The 26,770-nt window shown below is 43.3% G+C and overlaps 1 protein-coding gene across 2 annotated transcripts in view; it reads left to right on the forward strand.

Moving 5' to 3' along the window:
• Positions 1–26,770, forward strand: part of ZMYND11 (zinc finger MYND-type containing 11) — a 572,905-nt gene that overhangs the window by 35,270 nt on the left and 510,865 nt on the right. For both annotated transcript variants that reach the window (XM_069211170.1, XM_069211171.1), the window contains exon 2: positions 12,439–12,574. In XM_069211170.1, the coding sequence (XP_069067271.1) occupies positions 12,459–12,574 (116 nt within the window). In that variant the 5' untranslated portion in view covers positions 12,439–12,458. The remainder of the gene's footprint in view (positions 1–12,438; positions 12,575–26,770) is intronic.

Consider the following 26,770-nt stretch of genomic DNA (forward strand, 5'->3'; position numbering starts at 1 on the left):
CAAGCAGGGAGGAGTAGGCTCGTACCTTCTCTGCAGAGAGGCGCTGCAGCTCTGGTCCTGGGCTCAGGACCATTGGATTTGCTTAGTAGCAAACAATCTGGCCGGAGTTCTGAACATGCTTGCGCACAGTCTCAGTCGGCGTTTCTCGGCCGATCACGAGTGGCGGCTCCATCCAGCCCTGATCCGTTACATCTTCCAGATGTGGGGGTTTCCTCAGGTGGACCGGTTTGCCACTCTGGAGAACGCGCACTGCCTGTCGTTCTGCAGCCTCCAGTATCCGGTGCAAGTAGTGTTGGGGGGACGCGTTTCAGAGGTCCTGGAACGGCCAGTTGCTTTACGCGTTTCCTCCTATTCCTTGAATCCTCGGGTTCTGAGTAAGATTCGCCAAGACCGGGCCCAAGTCATCTTAATAGCTCTGGATTGGCCAAGAAGGGTGTGGTACACAGACCTTCTCCAACTCTCACTGTGCCCTCCGCTCCGTCTCCCTCACAGGTCAGACCTCCTGTCGCAGGGGCAGGTTCTACACCTCCATCTCCAGAGCCTGCACCTTCATGCCTGGAGATTGAACGGGGCAATCTGAGTTCCTTTTCTCTCTCGCCAGAAGTGGTGGATGTTATTTTATCGGCCAGGCGACACTCCACCAAATCTATCTATGCTGGCAGATGGGCAAAATTTGTTGATTGGTGTGGAGAGAAGCAAATTGATCCCTTACGAGCCCATTTGTCGGATGTTTTATTGTTTGCATTGTCCATGGCGCAGAAGGGTTGTGCAGTTGCGACTGTCAAGGGCTATTTATTGGCACTGGCCGCCTTTCTTTGCCTTCCTGACCAACCTTCCTTGTTTAAGTCCCCTATAGTTGTAAGGTTCTTAAAAGGTCTAACTAATAGGTTTCCTCCCACTCCCTTTGTTATGCCTCTGTGGGAATTGAATTTGGTTCTCACTTTTCTGATGGGTTCTCCATTTGAACCTTTACATTCTTGCCCTTTAAGGTTTTAAGGTGTTGAAGACCGTTTTCCTCACAGCCCTCACGTCTGCTAGGCATGTGAGTGAGCTTCAGGCTCTTACTGTTAAACCCCCTTTCACATCTTTTCATGCAGGCAAGGTGGTGCTGAGAACCAGGGCGGCTTTCCTACCAAAGGTAGTTACTCCCTTTCATATGGGGAAATCCATCACACTCTCGTCCTTTTACCCTCCTCCCCATCCATCGAAAGAGGAAGAGAAATTGTATCGGCTTGACCCAAGGAGGGCTTTAAGCTTTTATATTGAAAGGACCAGTGAATTTCGAGTGGACGACCAACTCTTCATTGGCTATGTGGGGAAGAGGAAAGGCAAGGCCGTCCATAAAAGAACGCTGTCCAGGTGGGTCATTCTTTGTATTAAAGTATGTTATTCTTTGGCAAAGAAGGATCCTCCTGTTGGAATCAGGGCACATTCCACCAGGGCTAAGTCTGCCACTTCAGCCTTGGCTATGGTCGTTCCAATGGCTGACATTTTTAAGGCCGCGACTTGGGCTTCCCTCCATACTTTCGCTAAGCATTATTGCTTGGACGCGTAGGTTAGGAGGGATGGCCATTTTGCACGGTCTGTGCTGCAAGATTTCTCGGTGTGACCACTCAGGCACCCACCTCCGAGTGCGGTACTGCTTTGGGGCCCTATTCATAAGGTGAGGAATCCACAGGTAGTTGTATCCATCAGAAGAACAAGTTACTTACCTTCGGTAGCGCTTTTTCTGGTGGATACACTAGTTACCTCTGGATTCCTCACGGTCCCACTCGCCTCCCCGTTGCCTGTCTGGTCATACCAAGTTTTTCTTTGGGTGAATATGTATATATATATATATTTATTATTATTATATATATATATATATGATTATATATTTGTTTTTACTGTTTATATTTGAATAAATATTATGTGTTGTATTTGATTGATGTATTTATGTTGAGTATGTGATGCCGGTAATCACCTGTTCGCCTCAAAGGCACTTAAAAAATGGTGAAAACTGATGTCAGTACGCCAACGAGCACCACTTATTGCCACGAAGACGTCAGACAGAGTCGCATGGGAGTCGGACACTTCAAATTTTGGCGCATTGGGAGAATTCATAAGGTGAGGAATCCACAGGAAAAGGCGTTACCGAAGGTAAGTAACTTGTTTGTTTGCACAGTTGACTTAGGGCCATATGTATCAAAGGGTTTTACCCATTCTGTGTCTGTGGGAAAATGCGTTGGTACATATGGCCCTTAGTCGTTAAATGTTGTGTGTTAGGAAAAGCTTAACGCCCTATATACTTTTATTTTACATTCTAAGCAGCAGGTCACACGGTTCACCTTACAAAGTCCTGGAACTCTGCAGTCAGAAGGAAAATTAATTGTAAGAAAAACTGACTTTTGACCTTTGTCGTGAACACAGTCTATATGTGACATAAGAACAAGATTAAAAGGCATCTTCAAGTCAACTCGACAGAAGGGATGAGTAAGTATTAAACATAGCTCGACCTGATCAAATAAAACTTGCCAATGCGAGTGGTCGAGTGGATTTTTCGAGCCCTGTAATATATTTGTTTTGGACTCTTTCTTTGGGTCCTTGGAGAACGTTAATAGGGAGAGTTTGGCCGCTATTTTAGGTGGTGATTTTAATTGTCTTCTGAGTGAGGATCCCCGCTTTTGCCCCACAACCCTCGCTATTCCTTTTCGATTAATGGCTTGCATAGCCCCCAGGGTTACCTGTTGAATAGGCTACTTAGTAATCGTGATTGGTGTTCTCCCTGGATAAAATTGTGTAGTTTATTGGGGTCGAGTTGGCCCGACCTTCACAGATAAGGGATGTCCCTCCTTCATTGTTTTTATTTTGTTTCAACATTTATTTTCTCTCAGGTTTTGGTGGTTTCTATTGAGCAAGCCCTCATAGTGACCACAACCTGGATTGTATCTTGTCTGATTGGCATAGGTTGAATAAATCGAGGAGAGGAGGGCATAGTGGATCTCTCAAACCTGTTAACCAGGGTAAAAGGATACAATGGGCACAGGTTCCCCCAGATTATCTCCACACAGCCCTTCTTACTAAATGCCCGTAAGAGCTTGCTACATGTTCTACCGGGACTGCAAGCCCAAACTCCATTCTAGCCACTTTTCCCCAAATAGCATGTGCTCTTACTATATCTCTAACTCGTCCTAGGGACATTAGCACTAATACAGGTATGACTTGGTTTGATAAGGGATGGTTCCGCTGGGCTCAGTGAACTCAAGTGCACGCTTCAAGCTACCGTAAGAGATGATATTTGGGTATCCCTTTGTTGCTGGAAGTATAAAGGTGGGGTCTCCCATGGAAAAATTAGATTAGGAACGACATTTAGGAGAATCTTCTTGATCCAGGATGCCTGAGGAATAGTGCTAAGATTTGAGGGACCATCATTCACCCATTTTTTTGCGCAAGCGGATACCCTTGCTATAGTAACGAGGAAGAAGGAAGATCGAGGAAGATGAGTGGATCTCCCATTTTAGTGAAGTTTATAATGGGGGACTGGAAATAGTGAGCACTGAGGCTACCCTGTTGTTTTAAGGGGCTTCCCACCTGTGTTTTCTTTACCCACGATGTTGTTAAGAAGAATCTCACAGGGTTGTCAAGAAGTAAAGCACCAGGCCCTGATGTAATCCTACCCGATTTGTATTTGAGTTATGTAAACACCTGGGGATCTTGACCAATGTTCTGAATTCAGAAGGCAATTTTGGTTTGCTGCTATAACCCCCGGTCTTTAAAAAAGAGGATAGACACAGTTCCTTTTGTTATGTACCAATCTCTTTACTTGACTCTATTGTTAAGGGGTTATGGGACGCTCTCTTGGACAGACTCATCCACTGGTCCAAAGAGTTGAATATTCTGTCATAGCTGCAGTATGGGTTCCGCCCAGGAAGATCTACAATTAATCAGTGGCCCACAAAGGAGCTTGTCCAATAAGCCTTTATGGATATAACCTCAGCCTTTGACCGGGTTAACTGTAATAAATTGTGGAGAGTTATCTTAGAGATGGGGGTCAATAGGAATATAGTCCTTTTTCTGAGAGATCTTTATTGAAGTACTGAGGCAGCGGTTAGATTTTCTTCTGGCACCATCTGCACAAAGAGCCTTAAAATGTGGTGAGGGGTCTGACAAGGTTGCATTTTGGCTCCCTTTTTATTTATATTATAAATAATTGGACTTGAGCTGGTTTTAGTGTATGAGTGAATAGATTGCCCTCAGGTCAAGGGCCGCCCCCTGTCTGTACTGCTGTATGCGGACAATTCCGTATTTATGGCTAAAACAGCTAAGGAGCTATAATCGCTTATTAACACTTTTGTGGAGTTTATGAAGGAGGTGAACATAAGCACTAATATCAATAAGTTACATGCTATGGTGATTGGCCCTAGATGTACATAAACCTTATCTTTTAAAATTGGCCTTGTGCCTTTACGCAGGCCAAAGCTTTTCCATATTTGGGAACTCTTTTTGATGCTAGTTTATGCTGGAAGAATCTGCTCTCAGATAAGTTGTCTGCAGCCAGTAGGTCTAATGTGGCACTCTTGAATTTTGCATCGAGGTTTGGGAGGAGACCTATTAGTGCCTTGCTTCAAGTTTATTGAGCCAAAACGGTATAAAAAATGACGTATGGAAGTGAAAATGATGCTTTACAGGTGGTGGAAAACAAGTTCCTTAGGCGGTTGCTTTGTGTCCTGCAATGTATTCCTACCTATATAGTGCAGGAGGAGGTGAGTGGGGGGTGGTCTAACCATGGTAGTGACAACATCGACCTCCGTCCTCTTTTATGCTGGATCGATCTGAGGGCCAAGGGAGCTTGACTGAACAGGGAGATTGTAAAAGTTTGTTTATCTTTACATCATGTTGCATGCATCCCCTGGTTTAAGTATATTAAAAAAAGAGTTACATGATCGGGTGGCGGGGGGGGACTTTTTGCACATCCAGACTGTAATCCAGGGAAACAGATGCTCTACAAAAGATTTCAGGGCAGAGTATCTGTTTTAAAAAAAAACCACCAACATATTGAGCCCTACTTCATCATGCTTTTTATTTATTTTTTTTTTTTTTGCTAACCAGATTTGGACTGGACCTGGTACCTCAGCTTTAAGCATCCCCTCATCGGTGGAACGATTTTTCATCTCTTGCACCATGCAACGATGATGTATTCGTTTTCTGATCAGTAATTGTAAAGTTTTGTAGGTTAGTGGAAGCTGAAAGGTGAAGAGGGTAGTGATGTGGTTTAGAAAAAGAGTGTATGTGGTGTGTGAGAGGCCGATTGACAAGAGTTGAGTGTTTTTGTTAGATTTTATCATTGAAAGGGTAATATGTGTAGTAGAGGGGAATGAAAGATTTATTTATTTATTTATTTTTTTAAAATAAAAAGGAGGAGGATTTTATGGCTGAAAAGATGAGTATAGGATTGGTTGCGACAGAAAGGGGCTATGGGGAGTCATACTGAGACTTCCTGAGCCCTAAGCTTAAATAACCCTAGTGATCAGGTGATGTCTTTGGCCAGTGGGGAGCCTGGCCATAACCAATCAAAAAACAAGCCCTAGGACCAATAGGAGACCAGGTCCTTGCAACTAATCACAGCCCTAGTCCTATCAGCTAGTAGGAACCCTAACCCTAAGCCCTAAGTCCAATAGAAACCTTGCCTCATGATCCATTCTGAATCCCAAACCAATCAGAACCATAAACCTAAGCCCCGAGTCCAATAGAAAATCTAGCCACAGGAACCAATCAGAATCTCAAACCAATCAGAACCCTAAGTCCAATAGAAAACCTAGCCACAGGAACCAATCAGAACTCTAATCCTAAGCCGTAAATTCATTAGGAACCCCAGATATGGGAACCAATCAGTGCACAGATGTAACAACCAATAGGACACATATATGGAGGGGCAGGGCAGCTGCTCCTGAAGACCAGAGTCTCCTTGGAGACACAAACTCAATTCATGCTTTGCAGGTCCAGGTTTTAAACCCACCCCTATAGGTAAGGCCCATATCTAGCTCACTTAATATACTGTTTTTTGTACACTGAAACAAATTACTTTTTTCTACCCATAAACATGTGCTAAATACACTTTATAAACACAATTTAAGCCATAAAGCAGTTGAAGCAATCTTTTAAACACACCCTGTTTAGCCTCGGAGGGCGTACTTTGCCTTCTTAACTTTAAAAATAAAAAAAAACGTGGTGGTGGGGGAGTTGGTCTTGCCCCTGCTGCCCTAAGCACAGTATCGGGGAAACTAGGACACAAATTCAAACAGTCATGGGTGGTATTTACTGTTCTGCACTCTGTAGCTTTTTAGATCTCCCATGGATAGCACACTGGTTTCAGTCACAAAATATAAGTAGATAGAAAGCACAAAAACTGAAAATGATGGTTGTTTTCTCTTGCTAAGAAAAAATTCAGACAGTGTCGGGCTCCTTACTGGGGCACAGGCATGCTGCTTCTTCCTCCCGTAATGCGTCTTAGGGAGAGTCGCATTAAAGCGAAGGAGCCTCAGATTAGTCAAATGGTAATCAAACTTGTTGATGCTCGGATAGGAATAGTCCAACTTGGTTTGCCTGGGTCCCTTCTTGACAGGAAAACAAGCAACTACAGTCCACTTTTGGCATGGTCAGCTTCATCAGGGAGTAGACGCTTAAGTCCAGTGGTGCAGTGAGCTTCAACAGGGCATATGTGTCGCACTTAATGCATTTCCACTAAAAAGAACATCAAGCATTGGTAAAGTCAATAGATCTCACCTTTAGGTCCTGTTGGCTTTGTCAGTGTTTTTTAGCTATGCTGCTTGGTATCCCATAATGCTAAAGATTATTTTTTTTAAATGGCCATGTCATTTTGTAGGCATGCGCACAAAGCATGCACCCCTACAAAATGACAGTTACTTTTTTTAAAAATTTTTTTACTGGGGTTCAAGAAGGTAATGGACCGACCATGGAGGACTGGATAAATGTAGTGGCTTTCCTGCTTGTTCTGCAACAGGTCTTATAACCCTTACACTTTTTGACCATAACAGCACCAACTAGGCACACTGGGCACAGTCATTTTAAGTTCCATGGCAGCAAGATAGTTCAGACCCTCTGGCAGGAAGAAATGGGGCTCTTGCCAGTTGTTCACAGGCCTTTGTTTGGCTTCAACATCACTCAAGTAGTTGAAGCGACCATGCAGATGATGCATCTAATACAAAAATCAAGGCTAAAAGTTAATTGGAACTGTTGAGATGCTCGCGCAACATCCACCGCCATATGAGGCAGGGATTCCTGGGAGTTTGTCCCTTCCATCAGAACTTTTTTGGCAAACATAAGTAGGTTATTCCTAACATATTTCGTACATTTGTTCAGTATGCCTCACCATCTAAGCGATAAACACCATTACAGTGTTGAAGGAGAGCAAGTCTACCTCTTTTAAAACACATTTTATTGAATTTTGCAGTATGGTTCATTGTCCTGAACAATTTTGAAATAAAGTACAACTGCTAACATTTACATTGAAGAGTTTAGAAAAGGAATTGGAAAGAATGTATTATCGATTACTTTAAAAAGAATACACATCCTGTAATACATAATATAAATAATAAAAACAGCATCAAAACTCTGATAAACACACCGTGCAGAGGCGTCTGGCTCCTGGCGACAGACCACCCTGATGTTAAAGCCTGCATGTATAAAAGGCATTAATACATTAAAAAAAGTCTACAACTAGATATAGGGCTCAAATTATTGTGTAATCATGGTCACTACTCAGATGCAGTTAATCCTTTAGGCAGTAACATACTGCATCAAGAAACTTAAATAACTTTCTCATCAATTTCAAGTTCACACCACTAGAGCAGCAGTAGGCAACCTGTTAATTAGAATGCATTCCTGTTACTCTAAATGTGTGCAACACCCACCACCTCCTTTCTTTTAGGAAAATTGGACTGGAGTATAGGATGCACTCTCAAGACTCCTCCCTAGTGTGTCTCACAGTCTGCAAGCTACAGAACAGCAAAATTTGATGGGAATGAATCTAAGCTGAGTTTTCATGGAAATTACTTTATTCAAATACCCTTGCAGTTGTCCTTTTGCATAATAGTCTACTGTCTGGTCGCTATGTTGTTTAATCAACAGATGTCTTATAGCCATGTGAAACTATTTTATTGTTGTTTTTAACAATTTAGAATATGAATCAGAATGACTGTTAATTTCAGATTTCCACTTCAAAGCTTGAAGATTCTAGAAAATAATGCAGGGTTCATAGACCTCTCCCAGGAGGGATAATTTTCTCGCAGATCAGTATAATCAACTTGCTGGTTGAGCCATTCAAATCTCTTTGACATAAATGAAGGAAATTGCCTCAACCAAGCAAAGGTTGCTTCAGAAGGCTAAACTCTAAGCAGATATGGGCCTGCACTGTGATTGATGGAAAACTGAAGATGGGATCTACACAGATTACAGTGGGCGAGGTTGAGCCTCAAGTTTTAACTATCCAGGAAGGCTTTCAAACTGTATAAAAAACAGGTTAAAATATTGCTTTAATAACAGATTGACTGGTTTATTAGATGGACTGACAAGTTGTTTTCACAGTTTTCTGGAGCACTAATTAATGCTACAGATTTGTTTTTTACCATTGAACGGTAAAACCATTTACTGCCATGTTCATCAAACCAGGTACCAAGATAGCTATATGAAGCAACCTGATATAATTAGAGAAGGGGTTGAGGAGTATAATAAACAGGAGAGGGAAAAGGAAATTGGTATTATTTAATACATAACTACCATTAAAGTTATCAGGTCACTTATCCAAATAGTTCAAGATGGTTTAATGTATTTTCTTTTTTGTAATGTTTGAAAGTAAGGTTCTCGAAGGAAGCTTGAGAAACCTTGTTGTTTGGCCTTCAGTTTATCTCCTCTTTTTCAGTTTATTACAATTATTCTTTTGGCTTTTATGAAACATTTGGAGATTCACAGATTGGTATAGTTATCCTTTATTTTTAGATGGATCAAATGTTTTAGGATGAACAAGGTTGGATTAAAGTTTTTTTGTCTCATAAAACTCAATTCCATTTTTTTTCATTTCATGCCACCAGTCTCCAGCTTTGGAACAATAAAAAATCGTTTGTAAATAAACCAGCATCTGTTAACCACATGTCCAGCAAAAGAAGTAATTTTTGTTATGTTTCGTTTGAATAATTTCCACAAAGATCTGTGAATTCTTTAAAGTATATTCTGCCATTGAAAAGGAAGATGTAGTGCTGGCCCAAGTTTTGTGAAGTGTTTACTTTTATCTGTTTCTCAGTCTACAAAGAAGTTTGAATTGAGAGGAGAGATAATTCACTGAAGTGCAGTGCTTTAATGTGATTCTTTTTGTTTGAGTTTGACAAAGACCAACATTTTACTAGTGGGCAAAGTTACCTGTAGAAAATTATTAAAAACACATTTTGTTGGTTATGATTACTAGAAAATTTCACAATTATGATAGAGGGCTGTGAAATTTCTTGCTCAAACCACTGCAAAGTATTTTGCTTAGCAATAAGTGGCTGATAAAGTAGATACTTTGGTGTTCCAGAAGAACTAAAGAATCGATTTATAAAGCATTTTGAATAAAGGGTTGTACCAAATTCTGTTTGTATCATGCCAACATATGTTAAAATGTAACAGTTCGACAACACGGCAAAGGGACAGACTCAATAACTTTATGGTTTCCAAATAACTATTTTTACAATCACTCTGCATGAGAAAAGCAGAGAGCTTGTTCGCTGATCATTTAACATGGATTGTTGATAGTGAGGCCTGAAAATCTTTTGCTGAAAGCTAAGAGCTTGGTGCAAAACGTAACTACTATGTTCAGATTTTAATTCATGAAAGATTAACTTTCTGGATTTTTACTCTTCCTGAAGAAATGTTTTTTTTTTTTGTATTTTCTTTTTTGTATGCGCCCTATAGGGTGCCCTGCATAGACATTCGCATTTTAAATATGCTTTGTTCAAACCTGCCATAGGAAAATTAGAAAAGACATATAGATATTAAAGATTAGATACATAGCTCAAAGTCTTCTAGTTTATCCCTTATAGGTCTAAACTGGTCCACCTGTGAGCCATTTCAATGAATATGCTTCTTGTGTTACTGCCGTTTTTGAGACTTTTGTAATAATTTTGATGAAATAAAACATTCAGAACTTAATTTCGTTTCAATACTTGGGACTTGCCCTACCCACTATGTGTATTGTAGGTAATGTAACTATCATTCTTTATGTCATCTCTAAGAAGTATGATTTTAGATTCCTCTATTTGACAAAATAGAACTCCATAATGAAACCTTTTCATTTTATGTGGGATTACATTGTTATAACTTTATCTCTCCTCTATTTACTGATGAATGCATCTTATAAAGCAAATAGTTGACCAAAACATGCATTAGAATCAATATAGCATATAGACTGAGTTGACCAAAAATACAATTTTATTCATTTACTGTGCAATTTTATATAATTCGCAGAATTAATCTGTGGAAAAACGGATTTGTCCTATTTTTTAATTTCTACCACTGTCATCTCTTTGTTGCACATTCTTTGTAATTATTTATTCACTGTGTTTATCTCGTACATCTGTTTTGTTTTCTTTTCTTCAATTGGCCTCCCTTTTATTGATCCTCATACAAACTCATTACAATAACTTACTAGAATTGCTTTTGTTATGTGGTATTCTTTATGCAAGTTGTACAAGTTTAATACACCATTCATTGTGATTTTACAGATTCCTTTTCAGAACTGGTCTGTTGATAGCCAGGATGTTATCTAATACACCTGTTTAAATAGTGTAAAAAAGCCCAAATTGTTTAACCACTATACACCGTCTATTTATAATACAGGAAAGACCTTTCAGTGTAAACTAGTGCTTGAATCAGCATTTAGTAAAAGAAATAGACAATATGTTTTTGTTTTTAACCCCCCCCTTCCCCCCCAATGCTAAAAAACACATGATTGAACAGCTAAATCTAAGGAAAATGACAAGTCCTACATAGGGGATGTTGTACACCCATAGTCACCTTAGTGCATATACTCTTTGCAGAGAAACTAGAAATGGTAAATTGCCGGAATCCATACCTACACATAAATGTGATAAATCAACATATTAATACCAAAAAATGCCCAGAAACTAATACACATCTAAAGTATATAACTGACGAGAGAGACTCACTTTGCCTAAGCATGAGTACACTTAACAACAGGCAAAAGATGAGCAGTTTACTTTTGGAAATTGTTTAAAGCAAGGCAGTGCTTATTTGCATGCTATATTTCATGATGTTTCTTCTGAATTGGAGCTAGAATTTACTTTTGCTAAAATCAGTTTATCATGCAGTGGATGTGTCTTTTAGATTACTATTTGTGGCAAGTCTATAACTGTGGGGTCCTTTTGAATGTGTTTAGGTAAGAGAGCTAAGTATTGAGTAGATGTTTGCCCTGAATTGAGAATCACATAATGGCTTGTCTACACCTAGTCTTGTACAAGAATTTAAAAACTTAGGTTTGGTATTTCACCAACACCTCTCAACCGATCCACACATTACCAAACTAATGCATTCTTGTGATTATCAGATTTTGTGCAAATGTCTCCTGACAACACCTCAACACTCAGTGGTAAAACAGTCATTATATTTAATTGCACAATTTGCAGTTCCTGTAATGGTGGTTCCCAAACAAAACTTCAACAAATATTCCAAGACCTCAAAATAAATCTGGTATAGTAGCATTTGAAACCAGGAACTATGTAACCACCTCTTATATCAAGTTCACTAGTTGTCCATTAAGTCGAGGGTCCAGTTCAAAACACTCTGTGGTCATCAGGACAATTTAAGGAAATAGTGTGATTCACACTAAATTAAAGAAATGTGACTCAACTAGACCAATGTGGTTGTGCAACAGTCTCAACTGTTTCTAACAATTCAACAAGCTGGTGGCTTTCAAAGTTTGAACACTACTATTGTAAGCAGTCTACCAAATGCATGCAAATATTGAATAGCACTCAGTAAGTTGGATAGTTATATGAACTTTTCTCACAATATGCAGCTGAGAGAATGAAATCAACACCTATATTACTCATACTACACCTAGTCGCAGAACCTATTCTCAAGAAGCAACCCCTATGTTATGAAAATATTTATAAGAACCATAACTGTAGTATGCTTTGAAAATTTTAACCAGCTAAAGCAAACCCATTTGTTTATTCTAGGTTGTGTGTCTGAGTTGTTACTGTTATGAACAACATATAAGAGGGAACACAGACAAAAATGACTAGTTTTCATCATTGAAATATATGCACCTCTTTTGACCCGAAGCAAGCAAGAAATATTCATTCATTTTCCTTCACCGGATACATTGAAACATGTTATTTCTCTATTAATCACCTCATTTACTCTTTCAATTGGATTTTTGTTCTTCAGCTAAAGAAAAGAAGAGAGCCATGGCTCGTTTAACAAAAAGACGATTGGCAGATACCAAAATTATCCAGTACCTGTGGACAGCTATTGAAGTGATCCGTAACCAAAAACAAATTGCAAATATTGATCGCATTACAAAGTAAGTTGTATTCTGGCTTTTGAACCAAAAGATGTTCTTTATTTAATCATGCAGTGAGGCTGCTCAGCAATGCATATTCTTTAAAACTGTTAAACGTAAATTCAAGTGGGTCTAAATAAGGATTCAAGAAGCTCCTTGTTGTTGAGAAAGGTATTCTGTGCCAAGCACATCTTGAAAAAACATGTGGTCTGTTTATTATTATTTTTTTTATTGCATCAATCCGTAATTTGAAAATGTGTTTGTTATTTTAATATGATAGCGTATGCCTAAAGCAAAAAAAATGCATCCTTTTGAAACTGTATACCTATTTTACCGTAGATTGTGAGTAGTCTTCTTTTCTCAGTATTGCTAAGCTTTGTTTCTCTGGTCTTTTCTCGGTCCGCCTATTGGTTAATTGCCCTAACTCCAACTGTTCTTCTCGCTTCATTCCACTACCAGTGCTGTTTACTCGGTTTATTGTGTTGGAACATTGTTACCTTTTCGAAAGACTGGAAAGTTTTCTGAAATGTGACAAGCAGTTAGAACAGTGATGCATCTGCTTTCTCCTAGGCACCTCAAGCACCATCAATATACTTTTTTGGCATGGGCAGCAAAGCAGAGTTTTAAATGTGCAGCACTGTTTGTATGTATGTATGATTAAAGCACATTCCCTATATACTAAGGTGCACAGTGACATCCAGCAGTGTTGCTGATATACATGACCAATACATCTAAAGCTTATTTTTTTGTTTCGAGAAGATGTGTTCAATCATTGTAGCAGCTCTTCTTCAAATAGTATTTGTCACGTTTAGTCAAGCATACATCGTATGGACATTGACTTTAACCAGAAACTCTGGCTACATCTATGCTCATAATACTTGTTGCCCAGTGATGTAATGGTTGCTGAACTGTTACTCCAGAGTGCTTCCTCATAGTATGTACTATGACTGGCTATATAGTGACCATTCCTATTGACTAAACCACACCACACCAAGATGGCCTCTGTAGCATACTGTGCTGCTCATAATATGGTTGCTTCTCCGCTTTCCCATAGCACACCCATTTGAGCATACACTGTGACAGATTGTTTAAAGTGTTTTCCTATGGGAAGCTCCATAATGCTGCTGATTGAACTCTTCGGAGCATTTGTAGTGGCTGCTTGCTGTATTACTTATTCTTACGAGTTACTTTTGTGCAGCTCCTGTATTCTAGATAATTTAGGTTCACTACCATCCCTTTACATCTGAGCACTTCCTGTTTTCATTGTGATTTTTAACCGCATGATGCAAACTTATCCACATATATCCACATAAAAATACATACAAATATCAACTTAGGTGTTCTGTATGATTCCACTTGCACAGCAAAAGTTAAAATGTTTAGATAGTATTCTTTCCTTTCCTTTTTTGCTTATATGCTTATAAGGGTCTTTTGGCCTGAGCTTTTGTGTTGCATAGAGGTTTACTGTCTCCATGATTTGCACTGGGATGGATTTCCTCTCATAAGCACAATTCTTTTATTTTTATTAAAGTGGAAGGGCTAGCTGATGTTTGCTGGCTGGCCTTCCCAGAAATAAATATTCATTATGTAGGTGTTTCCAGAGCACTTCTGAGGCCTAGAATGGTTGAAATTCTTACAACTGTATAACCATTCTTGGTTCCACATAGTTTTCTGTTGCTTTTAACTTCGTGAGGGGAATGCAAGTACAAACTTTCAAATAGGCCACTTAGTTAAAAAGAATATATATATATATATATTTTTAACAATCTTTTATTCTCACCCTTAGTAGTTTATCTTTTGAAAATTAAATAGAAATCTACCTACTATTAGGAGCCACCTAGATTTACATCCTCAGAAATGATTGAACACCATTGTGTTGGACATTACAAATACCTGCTGTTTACAGTGATATGAAATGACGTACTATCTGGTACTTCAATTAGAGCAATTAATATTACTTTAAAGTCCACGATAAAGAATAAGTAAAGTCTCCTTTTTTATGAATCAAGAGTAGGAGGCTATTTATAGGTCTTGCCCAAGAAGACTTATAGCCTAGTCATTGCTTTCCATTGGTTGGTTTAATTGTCATGCTCCCTGCTTCTTTTCTGTTAGCTGTACAGACTTTCCTCCCTCTTTTTGTGTTTGTCCCACTGCTAGAGCATGGACACTTTATTATGTCCTTCCACTGCCCATGTTTTCAGGTGGTACTTTTTTGTGTTTGAGCAGTCTACCAGAGTGAATGAGTTTTCCTGTAATATCTCTTACGTGCTTCTCAAGCCCCCCCTTCTCCCTGCTCCGTGTTTCCCTCTCTCTCTCGTCTGTGTGCTTCTCCCCCACTTCTTTGCATTGCCTTCTCAATCTTGTCCGTTCTCCCAAATATCTTCACATTGCTGTCTTTTGCTCGTTTGATCCCCCAGCTTGGGCTGCCATGTTGCTTCCCAACATCCACACCCCTCTGTTGCTTCTGCGGCCCCTCTGTTGCTTCTGCGGCCCCTCTGTTGCTTCTGCGGCCCCTCTGTTGCTTCTGCGGCCCCTCTGTTGCTTCTGCGGCCCCTCTGTTGCTTCTGCCGCCCCTCTGTTGCTTCTGCCGCCCCTCTGTTGCTTCTGCCGCCCCTCTGTTGCTTCTGCCGCCCCTCTGTTGCTTCTGCCGCCCCTCTGTTGCTTCTGCCGCCCCTCTGTTGCTTCTGCCGCCCCTCTGTTGCTTCTGCCGCCCCCGTGTTGCTTCTGCTGCCCCTCTTTTGCTTCTGCCGCCCCTCTGTTGCTTCTGCCGCCCCCGTGTTGCTTCTGCCGCCCCCGTGTTGCTTCTGCCGCCCCTGTGTTGCTTCTGCCGCCCCCGTGTTGCTTCTGCCGCCCCCGTGTTGCTTCTGCCGCCCCCGTGTTGCTTCTGCCGCCCCCGTGTTGCTTCTGCCGCCCCCGTGTTGCTTCTGCCGCCCCCGTGTTGCTTCTGCCGCCCCCGTGTTGCTTCTGCCGCCCCCGTGTTGCTTCTGCCGCCCCCGTGTTGCTTCTGCCGCCCCCGTGTTGCTTCTGCCGCCCCCGTGTTGCTTCTGCCGCCCCCGTGTTGCTTCTGCCGCCCCCGTGTTGCTTCTGCCGCCCCCTGTTGCTTCTGCCGTCCCCCTGTTGCTTCTGCCGTCCCCCTGTTGCTTCTGCCGTCCCCCTGTTGCTTCTGCCGTCCCCCTGTTGCTTCTGCCGTCCCCCTGTTGCTTCTGCCGTCCCCCTGTTGCTTCTGCCAACCCCATGCTGCTTCTGCCAACCCCGTTTTGCTTCCTCGCCCCTGTGTTGCTTCTTCCCCTGCTTGAAAAACCTATTTCCCATCCACACCCCAGGTTGATTCACCCTTCTTCCCTGTGTTTTGCTTTGGCCCCTCATTCCAGTGCTGTTTCCGCTTCACACTGCTCACTTTTATCCCCATTTTCAGTTATAGATCCAACTCTAATCTGTAACTAAAAACAAAGTGTCCGAGATTGAAGCTTTTTTTTTCTTTAACCAAGTAACACAGCATCCCCTAAAACCTTTGGCAAAGGCGAGACCTGTTGACTATGCCAGTGCTTGTTCTTCATGCCGGTTATACATTGTGGGGTTTACCAGTTCCGGCATAGTGCTGTTTAGTGTATATGCTCACAGCTTATGAGTAGCTATGTCAATCCTGCATCATTACTCAGTTTTTCTGATGGATACAACTACCTGTGGATTCCTCACCTAATGAATACTCCCATGGCGCCAGCATTCGACGGAAATCTTCTTCCTAGCTTCTGCACGTCGACGAGGACGTCACATTTGCCCACGCGACGCCGCCTGACGTCATACAGGCAATAAGAGGTCCTCGCCGACGTGCCGACGTCAGTTCCCTTTTTTCCGTGCCATTCGAAACGGTTATCTTCGAGGGAGCTACTGTTGCTTTTCGAGTTACAGTGTGTTTTTCTGCTGCGTGTTTTTTTCTCTGAGGTTACTATGTCTCAGAGGAAGTCTGGTTTCAAGCCCTGTCGAGAGTGTGGGGGCAAGATGTCGGTTACTGACCCACATACGGACTGCTTGTGGTGCTTAAGTTCCGACCACGACGTGGCCACGTGTGATTCATGTCAACACATGAATCCGAAAGCCCTGAAGGAGAGAGAAGCCAAACTATGGCGAAGTCGAAGAGAAAGGAGAAGAGACATCATAGAAAATCCTCCTTGCCGAAGTCTCATCGACGTCATCGAGACTCCCGGCGCCATTCGAGCAAGGAGAGGTCTCGATCGAGGTCGCCATCGGCTCGGCGTCGGAAGACTTGGGAGGTCAGTCCCACAGTCACTCCTCATCCATCGACCCCGTTGCCTTCTCCGGCTTCGCCGACTTCGCCTGGGCAGACGTCTTCAGTGATTGAGATGCCACAGCCTCAGGTGTCCTCTCCGACGTCGCAGACGTCGAGGTCGGGGTCGCCTTCGATCCAGGCACCCCAGTATCCGGCTTTCCCGGCTCCTGGAGCCGATAATACCGCATTTTTAAATGCAATGTTTACCATCTTCCAGCAGATGGCTCCAGGCAGTGCTCCGACTGGTCCTTCGGGCCCGTTGGCTTTCAGCTTGGGTGCTCCGGCGCCGCTACGGCCAGCACCCTTCATGCCCTTTCTCCCCTTGGGAAATGTGGGCTCGGCGCCGGTGTCGGCTCCGGTGGCTCCAGAGGTTTCGGCCCCGGAGGTTTCGGCCCCATCGGCTTCGGGGTTTCGGCCAGTGACCCCGGCAGGACCATCTGAGACTTCGAGACGCACTTCTCTTCATCCGGCTTCTGGCTCGGCGTCGAAGCTTCCTGTGGCGCCTGACATGGCGTCGGACGGATCCGGTGATCGGCGTCGTTCCTCGACTTCTGCAGATGCCATGTCGACGCGGCGAATTGAGGAGAGGTTACATTCGAGGAGACGTGCTCTCCGTCTCTTGGAGGAACAGGAATATCAACGGGTCCTGGAGGAAGGAGTAATTGAGGATTCTGGCGAGGGTCTTCATGGACTGGATACAGCTAGTGGCCTTGATACTTCCCCGGAGTGGGACTTGTCATCTTCAGGGGAGTATACTGAGGAGGCAGCCACTTTTCATGCTGTAATAAGGAAGGCGGATAACTTCCTCGAACTGCCTTTGCAGGTGGCTGAGGCGAAACAAAATTTGCTAACTGAGGTCTTACATCCGGCCTCTACATCGGCAGAGCCTCTTTTGCCATTTAACGAGGCTCTGCTTGAACCGGTATTGGAGGTCTGGAAGAAGCCGGTATCTTCCTCTGCTGTTAATAGGTCTGTGGCCAGGAGGTATCGGGCTGCACCATCTGACCCTGGCTTTCTTTCCAGACACCCTACGCTGGAGAGCTTGGTGGTCCAGGCTTCCTGTTCTGCTAGATCTGCGCCTGCATCTTTTCCAACAGTGCCGGGGGACAGAGACTCCAAAAAGTTGGACTCACAGTCGAAGAAAGTATTTTCGTCTTGTAGCATGGCGTTAAAGTCCACCAACGCTACGTGTATCTTGGGGCGGTACATCTATGCTCTTATTGACGAGATAACATCATCGCATACAGAGCTTCCTCAAGGACTCTTGAATCTAGTGTCCGATGCTCAGGCTGCTGCAACCCAGGTTATCCAATCTGGGTTGGATACAACTGACTCGGTGGCTAGAGCGATGAGCACGGCGGTGGTTGCGAGGAGACAGGCTTGGCTTCGCAACTCAGGGTTCTCTTTGGATGTGCAGTCGACCCTGTTGGACCTCCCGTTTGATGGGGACAAACTTTTTGGTGCCAAAGCAGATTCGGCCTTGGAGAGGTTTAAAGAGAGTAGGGCCACGGCCAAGTCGTTAGGACTGCAAGCCGCTTCTTCTGCCTCCTCCAGGTTTTTTAGGAGGTTTCGAGGATTTGGTCGTGGCTCATCCTCCTCTTCCTTTCGGGGGAGATTCCAACAACCTACCTCCTCTCTCACCTTTAGATCAATTAGAGGGAGGGGTAGGGTCCGTACCAGGGGAGCCTCTCAGCAGCACTCTGCCTCTTCCCTGTCCTCTGGAGGGGTGCAGCAGGGGAAGCAGCCTTAGGCTTCCACCAATTCCCACTCACTCCTCTCCTGTAGGGGGACGGTTACTGCATTTTCTTCACAAGTGGGAGGTCATCACATCAGACACCTGGGTTACCAGCATTGTGGGAAAAGGCTACACCCTTCCCTTTCGGGAGTTTCCGCCCCCATCCCGCCCCGCCCATCTTATTGTTCAGAAGAACACCTCCTGTTGTTAGAACAGGAGGTTCAAGTCCTCCTTTCAAAGGGCGCGGTGGAGTTGGTTCCAGAGCAGGAAAAGGGTCAAGGTTGTTACTCAAGGTACTTCCTGATTCCCAAAAAGGATGGTTGGTTGAGACAAATCCTGGACCTGAGGATTTTGAATTGGTTCCTCAAACAGGAAAAGTTCAAGATGCTGACCCTAGCTCAGGTGCTTTTGGCGTTGAACAAGGGAGATTGGATGGTGTCTGTTGACTTGCAGGATGCTTACTTTCATATCCCGATACTCAAGTCGCACAGGAAGTAGCTCCGGTTTGTGGTGGGGTCGCAGCACTATCAGTTTGCGGTCCTCCCGTTTGTTCTTACTTCAGCACCTCGAGTCTTCACGAAGGTGAAGTCGGTGGTTGCGGCAGAGCTCAGAAGGAAGGGGATAGCAGTATTCCCTTACCTTGACGACTGGTTGATCAAAGACAAGTCCCCGGAGCTTGTGTTGCTTCATCTACAGTCGACAACCCAGTTGTTGTTCGATCTGGGCTTTTCTGTGAACGTGCCCAAATCTCACCTAGAGCCCTCTCAACGCCTCCTGTTCATAGGGGCAGTACTGGATTCAACATTGGATCGAGCCTTTCCTCCGCCTCAGAGGATTCAAGATATTCAGGAGTTGGTTCCAATGTTTCGAAGTGGAGCGGTCGTTCCAGTCCTCAAGGTCCTTCGTCTGCTCGGTCTGTTTGCCTCCTGCATACTGTTGGTCATGCATGCTCGCTGGCACATGAGGGCTCTTCAGTGGTGCCTCCGAAGGCAGTGGTCTCAGCACAGAGGAGATCTCGAAGGTTCGGTCAGGATCTCCAGAGATGCTGCTACGGACTTGAAGTGGTGGATTGCGGGCGACAATCTTTCCCAAGGAAGGCCGTTCGCGCAGTCTCCACCAGTGACCACGGTCATAACGGATGCTTCCACTCTAGGGTGGGGAGCTCATCTGGGGGACCTGGAGATCAAAGGGCTTTGGTCTCCAGAGGAACAGATTTTTCATATCAATCTGTTAGAGTTACGGGCAGTACGTCTGGCTCTCAAGGCCTTCCTCCCATCCCTTCGCGGTCAGTCGGTTCAGGTCCTGACGGACAATACTACCGCGATGTGGTATATAAACAAACAGGGAGGAGTGGGGTCGTACCTTCTCTGCAGAGAAGCTCTTCGGCTATGGTCCTGGGCAAAAGACCATCGGATTTGCTTGGTAGCAAATCATCTGGCCGGAGTCTTGAATGTACGTGCGGACACTCTGTCGCCATTTCTCGGCCGACCACGAGTGGCGTCTCCATCCAGATCAAGTCCGTCCACTCTTCCAGTTGTGGGGGTTTCCTCGGATAGATCTGTTTGCCACCCGGGAGAACTCGCACTGTCCGTTATTCTGCAGCCTCCAGTATCCGGTGCCGGGAGCTTTGGGGGACGCGTTTCAGAGAACCTGGTGCGACCAGTTGCTTTACGCATTTCCCCCCATACCATTGATTCCTTGAGTATTGAAGAAAATTCGCCAAGACCGGGCCCAAGTCATCTTAATAGCTCCGGATTGGCCGAGGAGGGTGTGGTATTCCGACCTTCTCCAACTCTCACTGTGCCCTCCGCTCCGTCTCCCTCTCAGGGCAGACCTCCTCTCGCAATCGCAGGGGCAGGTTTTACACCCCAACCTCCAGAGTCTGCACCTACATGCCTGGAGATTGAACGGGGCAACCTGAGTTCCTTCTCTCTCCCGCCTGATGTAGTGGATGCTTAGCGGCCAGGCGACACTCCACTAAATCTATCTACGCTAATAGGTGGTCTAAATTTGTGGTATGGTGTGGAGAGAGACAGATTGATCCCTTACGTGCTCATTTGTCAGATGTTTTATCTTTTGCTTTGTCTTTAGCACAGAGGGGTTGTGCAGTGGCTACTATTAGAGGTTACTTGTCTGCCTTGTCAGCCTTCATTTGTCTTCCAGACCAACCTTCGTTATTTAAATCTCCTATTGTACTTAGATTCTTGAAGGCCCTTATGAATAAATATCCTCCAAAATCTTTCGTTATGCCTCAATGGGATTTGTCCTTGGTCCTGACTTTCCTTATGGGGTCCCCTTTTGAGCCTATGCATTCTTGCCCCTTAAGGTTCTTAGTTATTAAAACAGTCTTCCTGGTGGCTATAACATCTGCAAGGAGAGTGAGTGAGTTGCAGGCTTTATCGGTAAAACCCCTTATACAATTTTTTATGGGGATAAGGTGGGTGTTGAGGACGAAGGCTGCTTTCCTTCCGAAGGTTGTTTCACCCTTCCATTTGGCCCAGACAATTACTCTGTCCACGTTCTATCCTCCGCCTCATCCTTCAAAGGAAGAAGAGAGACTACATCGCTTGGACCCAAAGAGGGCGTTAAGCTTGTACATAGACCGAACGAATGATTTCAGGCTGGAGGATCAGCTTTTCATCGGATACGTGGGCAAGAGGAGAGGAAAGGCAGTCCACAAGGGAACACTCTCCAGGTGGGTTGTTCTTTGCATTAAAATTTGTTACTCTTTAGCAAAGAAGGATCCTCCTGATGGTATTGGAGCTCATTCCACCAGGGCTAAGTCGGCCACTTCGGCCTTGGCTAGGGGTGTTCCTGTGGTCGACATCTGCAAGGCCGCAACTTGGTCGTCCCTTCACACTTTTGCAAAGCATTACTGCTTGGAGTCTGAGGTCAGAAGGGACGGCCATTTTGCACGGTCAGTGCTGCAGGATTTCTTGGTTTGACCATACAGGCACCCACCACCGGGCGCGGTACTGCTTTGGGACTCTATTCATTAGGTGAGGAATCCACAGGTAGTTGTATCCATCAGAAGAACGAGTTACTTACCTTCGGTAACGACTTTTCTGGTGGATACATTAGCTACCTGTGGATTCCTCACGGAACCACCCGCCTCCCCGTTGCCTTTTTGGTCTCACCAAGTGATCCTTGAGTGTGCTCCTCTTGGTCTTGAGGACTGCAATAGATTATGTATATATGGACATATGTATATGTTTATATGTGTGTGTATATATATATTTAGTGTATATTTTTATTTATTAAAAAAAAAAAAATATATATATATATATTAAATCTATAGCCATCTTCTTGCAATGATGTGTAGTTTACAATGTTATGAGATGTTGCTTTTATCTTTCATTGCATTAGATTATTGTTCTCAGGCACGTAAAAAATGTTGGTACTGACGTCGGCGAGGACCTCTTATTGCCTGTATGACGTCAGACGGCGTCGCGTGGGCAAATGTGACGTCCTCGTCGACGTGCAGAAGCTAGGAAGAAGATTTCCGTAGAATGCTGGCGCCACGGGAGTATTCATTAGGTGAGGAATCCACAGGTAGCTAATGTATCCACCAGAAAAGTCGTTACCGAAGGTAAGTAACTCGTTCTTCTCTGTCATCGCATATTCTCCAGTCAATTGTCTAAAAAATTATAAGCTCAGTAGCCATGGTAGTCCTGTAACCCTGCCTTGAACTAGAGGGCAACACAGAGAAAGTGTGTGAAGTTCACAAACGCAGCAGGATACAACTTGCACGAACAGCATTTCTTCTGTGTTAGTAGGAAATGCCCAACTTTTCTTTTATGTACAGAGGATTCCTAGAGTTGTTCTGGAAATATTCTGATGTCCTATTTTTTCCTGGAGTGTTCACATGCCTAAATTTCTGCATGTGGAATAACACATGGTATTGTCACAACAATGCACACCTGACTTTTTCTGTTTTTCTTTTTACCCACACGGACATATTTCCCCATGGAGGAATCCCTTCTTTTGTACCCCTCCCGTCGTATCCCATTTACCAATATGTAATTCCAACAGTTCTGTTTTAAAGAATTGGAATTAGAGTTTTGCTGTCACAAATGTTTTCTTTGCACACCTAAATTAAGCCTAAGCGCGAGAATATCTTTACGAATCGAGTCAGTAATTACCAATTTAAAAACAAACAATTTCAATGGCTTCCTTAATGGATGCAAAGCTACCGTAAATAGACAACATGTTCCCTCCATTTTTTTTTGAAGATATGTATATTGGAGGGCGAATTTAACATTTCATTGAAGTACGAGAACGTACATTGAAAACAGTAATGGGAAACTTTGCTTCTTCCTCTCCGTTTGAATAGATTTTTTTTCTGTGTAAAGTAAATCCATATCTTTGGAAGATGTAGATATAATTTCTGTCAGAATATTCTGTTTGTTTATATGATGCATTTGGAAACCTGTGGCTAACATGCATTATATTTTATATTGTTGTTGCATTCAGTATGAGGTAGATGAGACCAGCTCTCTGAATTAATTGGCAATGGAGAGCGACCTTTTGGGATTCTAGAGTCTGAGAATAATCGTGCACCCTGCACACTAGGGACTGCTGACGGACAAGATGGTTTTGGATGTGGTGGTTTTCAGTGTCCCATTAGAGCAAGGGTGGGGGTAGATTGTCTTTGTGCAGTTTCCCATCTGGCTACCTAGCACCATGTCAGCCTCAGTAGAGTATCATTTTATCAAGCCTTGGGGATATGTGCTGTGCAACAGGTTTATTTTCTCACCTGTGTGACTTCGAGTATTTTAAACAGTTGAACTGGAAGCATATTCTGGTGAAAAACAGTAATTGAAATATTTGTCAATAGGTTCCACATTAAAAGATCACTTGACTTAATAGTTTGTAATGAAATATAGATTAGTTTTGAGGTGGAAGTCTTTTAAGTGGGAAATGTAATTATGTTTGTGGACCTGTCTGCTTGTTTTATTTAACATCAAGGATGGAAAGCTACGTTTGTTTTGCAGTAGCCAGAATGTGTTTTTGCTAGCACATTTCCATAACATTGTGTGCCTTGAACCTACTATGTTTCCTTTCATACCTCTGCCCTGTCAACACCTAACTGAAAGGAGAACTTAAAGGTCAGAATAAAGCAGGCCAAATGGTTTCTAAGCCCCCGTCCATCTCCCTGATGCAGTGCGATGCATCCATATTGCTACTGCAAAGGAAATAGTATAAAGATGACAGCTGGACCTGTGGCAGACTCAAGAAATAAATATATCATTCCACACATTTGTTTTTCAGAAATAGTTTTGCATTTTTAAACTTGGAATTAACTAAGTTGGATATTTGTCAGATGGATATAATCTGATTTTAGTGTAAGATTCAGACGCTAGCATTTAAGACCTAAAACGTTTGCAAAATAATTATTCTGGCATAAGCTAGTTCCCATTTTGTTAAATTCAGACAATGAAAAATAAAATGATAATTTGGAAAGTAAGACTGTCATGCCTAGGGTTTCATTATTTATTTTTGAACAAGGCATGGTCTTAAGATGTAACATTATTCCTATTGATGCCTTGAAGAGACCCTAAGCTTGCCAGGCATCATGTGAAGGGGAACATCTACCTTGTCTTTTTTTGCATGTAACTTCTCCCCAGCCCATTTACTAGGAGCCGACTCCTAATAAGTACTAATGATATAGATGTGTTTGACTGTTTTTAAAATAGAGTATGAATGATGAATGCCTGACAGTATTTTGATTGTGCATTTATAAAGAGAAATGCTGTCACAGATACACTAGAACACAGCAGCTAAACAAGGCAAATTTCTGGAAATCGCACTATCCGCTATAACATGATTGGAGAGTATTTGGAGAGGTTTTAAAATCAGTAGAGAGCAAAATTTCTGTGGATTGTACAGTTTCAGTACAGAGAGAAGATCTTCTGGTCCATCATTGAGAAGTTCCTTAGAAACAGTGTTAACCCTTACAAAGTTATGGTTTTGATAATGGTGTGCAGGTCCTTATTTCTTAAGGGGAAGAATGATTGAGTCAATATACTGAACAACAGGTTGTCCCAGTGAGGGATTATATGTTGAGAACTATTGCAAGACTTAAAGAGGTAAGATTCAGATAACCAAGTGCCTTTTTGTTTCCCTGCATCCCTGACATCTTGCAAATTAGCTAAAGGCCACTTAGTGTTGAGAAGGTCAATGATGGAGCTAGTTCCTCTCTCTGGTTTCTAAGTAGATTGTTAAAAATGTTGAATGTATAAATTATAAATCTGCAACAGGTTTGCTACAGATTAATTTTAATTGAACACAATTATTATATTCCTCAGAGTGAAATCAGGATAAGTAAATGTGTTAACCAATATAACTCAGTCCAATTTTTTATCTGAAATTGTTCAAGATCAGTTACATTTATTCCAGTCACTTGTATGAACAAACATGGTATGTTACTCCTCTAGAAACAAGTATAATTAAATGTGTACTTTCAAGAATGGTCACTAAGCCCCCCTGTGTATTTTACATGTAATGATAGTTTAATTTAGATCCTGGAGCACCAAATAACTCCTGGTTGTTGTTTCAGGGTGCTTGAAACATAACAGGATCACAAGGAAGAGGTGGTAGAAGAGAAAAGATAATTCATGTTGAAATTGGTGTTTTTTAATATCATTTTTAATAGGTGTTAGGCCCTGCACTTTACACATGGCATCCACCTGTGTTCACTCGCACTTCAGCGAATCATGCGGTCACCCTTCTGTGGGAGCTTAGTAACCTTTGGCCATAGAGGCCATAGAGAGGGCCCTGAAGGCCGAAGGAGGCAACAGGTGCTGCTCTCGCTATTTTTAGTGTCCTATATAGATAAAGGGCTCAAGGCGAAATTGGACATCCTCCTATAGAAGGATAAATTCAGTGTTAAATTATGGCCCAGGTTCTCTGTGGGTTGGCTCTGGGGAATTGGATGGTGCCCTTAAACCTACAGGACCCAAACTTTCATGTGCCTGTCCTGCAGTCCTTCGGACGCTACCTTTTGACTATTAGTGGTTTTGGACCACTTCCAATTTGGTGTTCTGACTTTCACCTTTTAGTCACACCTCTGCCCCTTTGGTGTTTACAAAAGTGATGCCCGTGGTCACAGCTCATATTTGCAGAAAGGAAGGTTATTAAATGCAGGCTCATCGCAGTCAGTTGCAGACCATCTCCAGTCCGACAGTCTTCCTTCTTTCATCCTTGGACTTTTCCATCCCCGAACCAAAGTGTCCTTGACGCTATCTCAGAGGATTCCCTTCTGAGGGGCCATCCTGGACACAGTGGCGTTCAGTGCTTTCCCACCCCTGTGGTGGATCTGGGGCATTCAGGGTATGCTTCTGAGCTTTCAGGTCAATCCTGGTTACTGGCGTGGATAGTTCAGAGGTTTCTTGGACTCCCCATCTCATGCATCCCTCTGGTCACTCTTCCCATTTTAGCACATGGATATGTTGCAGTGGGATTTCTGCTTTGACTGGGCAGAAGACGAGGCAGGTTGTTAGACAGTGTCCGTATTTTGAGGAAGACAGCCCCATCCTCGTTTGGGAGCAGGTGGGCACTGACCTGTTGTGCGACAGGCCATTGTGCGTGTCCCATGCAGAGTCATCTGAGAGAAGTGGAAATCAGGGGTCTTGACTTCCCTATGTAGTAAAAGCTCTGTAGTCCTTCAGTCCCCCCTTCCTCTCTCCCCCCCCCCCTATCCCACACAAGGAGACCGGTTTAGGCCCTGAATGACAACCCTACTGCCATGTGGTATTGCACCATGCAGGGCATGGTGGGGTCTTGATCCCTGTGCCTTGAGGCACTGCACCTTTGGACATGGCTGAGGCTATCCCTTGTGGCCAGTCATTTGACTTGCTCATACAGTGCCAGAGTGGATGAACTCAGATGTCAGCTGGCAAACCATAAATGGCATCTTCATCATGGTGTTGCATAGGTCCTCTTCTCCAAATGGGGTGTGTCTTGCGTTTTCGCCACCACAGAGAACACATAGTGTCACAATTACTGTGCACTAGAGTTTTCACCCGGAGGAACCCTGGTGGAAGCATTTTGTCTGTAATTGGGGGCTAGGCTCCTGTTTGACTTTCATCGCTACCGCTCCTGCCCCATGGTATGAAGATGGTCAGGACAGGCCAGGCTCAGATCACCCATAGCCCCAGATTGGGTCAGGAGAGGTGTGTGGTTCTCAGAACTT

This window comes from Pleurodeles waltl, chromosome 10 (assembly GCF_031143425.1).
Source record: "Pleurodeles waltl isolate 20211129_DDA chromosome 10, aPleWal1.hap1.20221129, whole genome shotgun sequence".
NCBI classification, from domain to species: Eukaryota; Metazoa; Chordata; class Amphibia; order Caudata; family Salamandridae; genus Pleurodeles; species Pleurodeles waltl.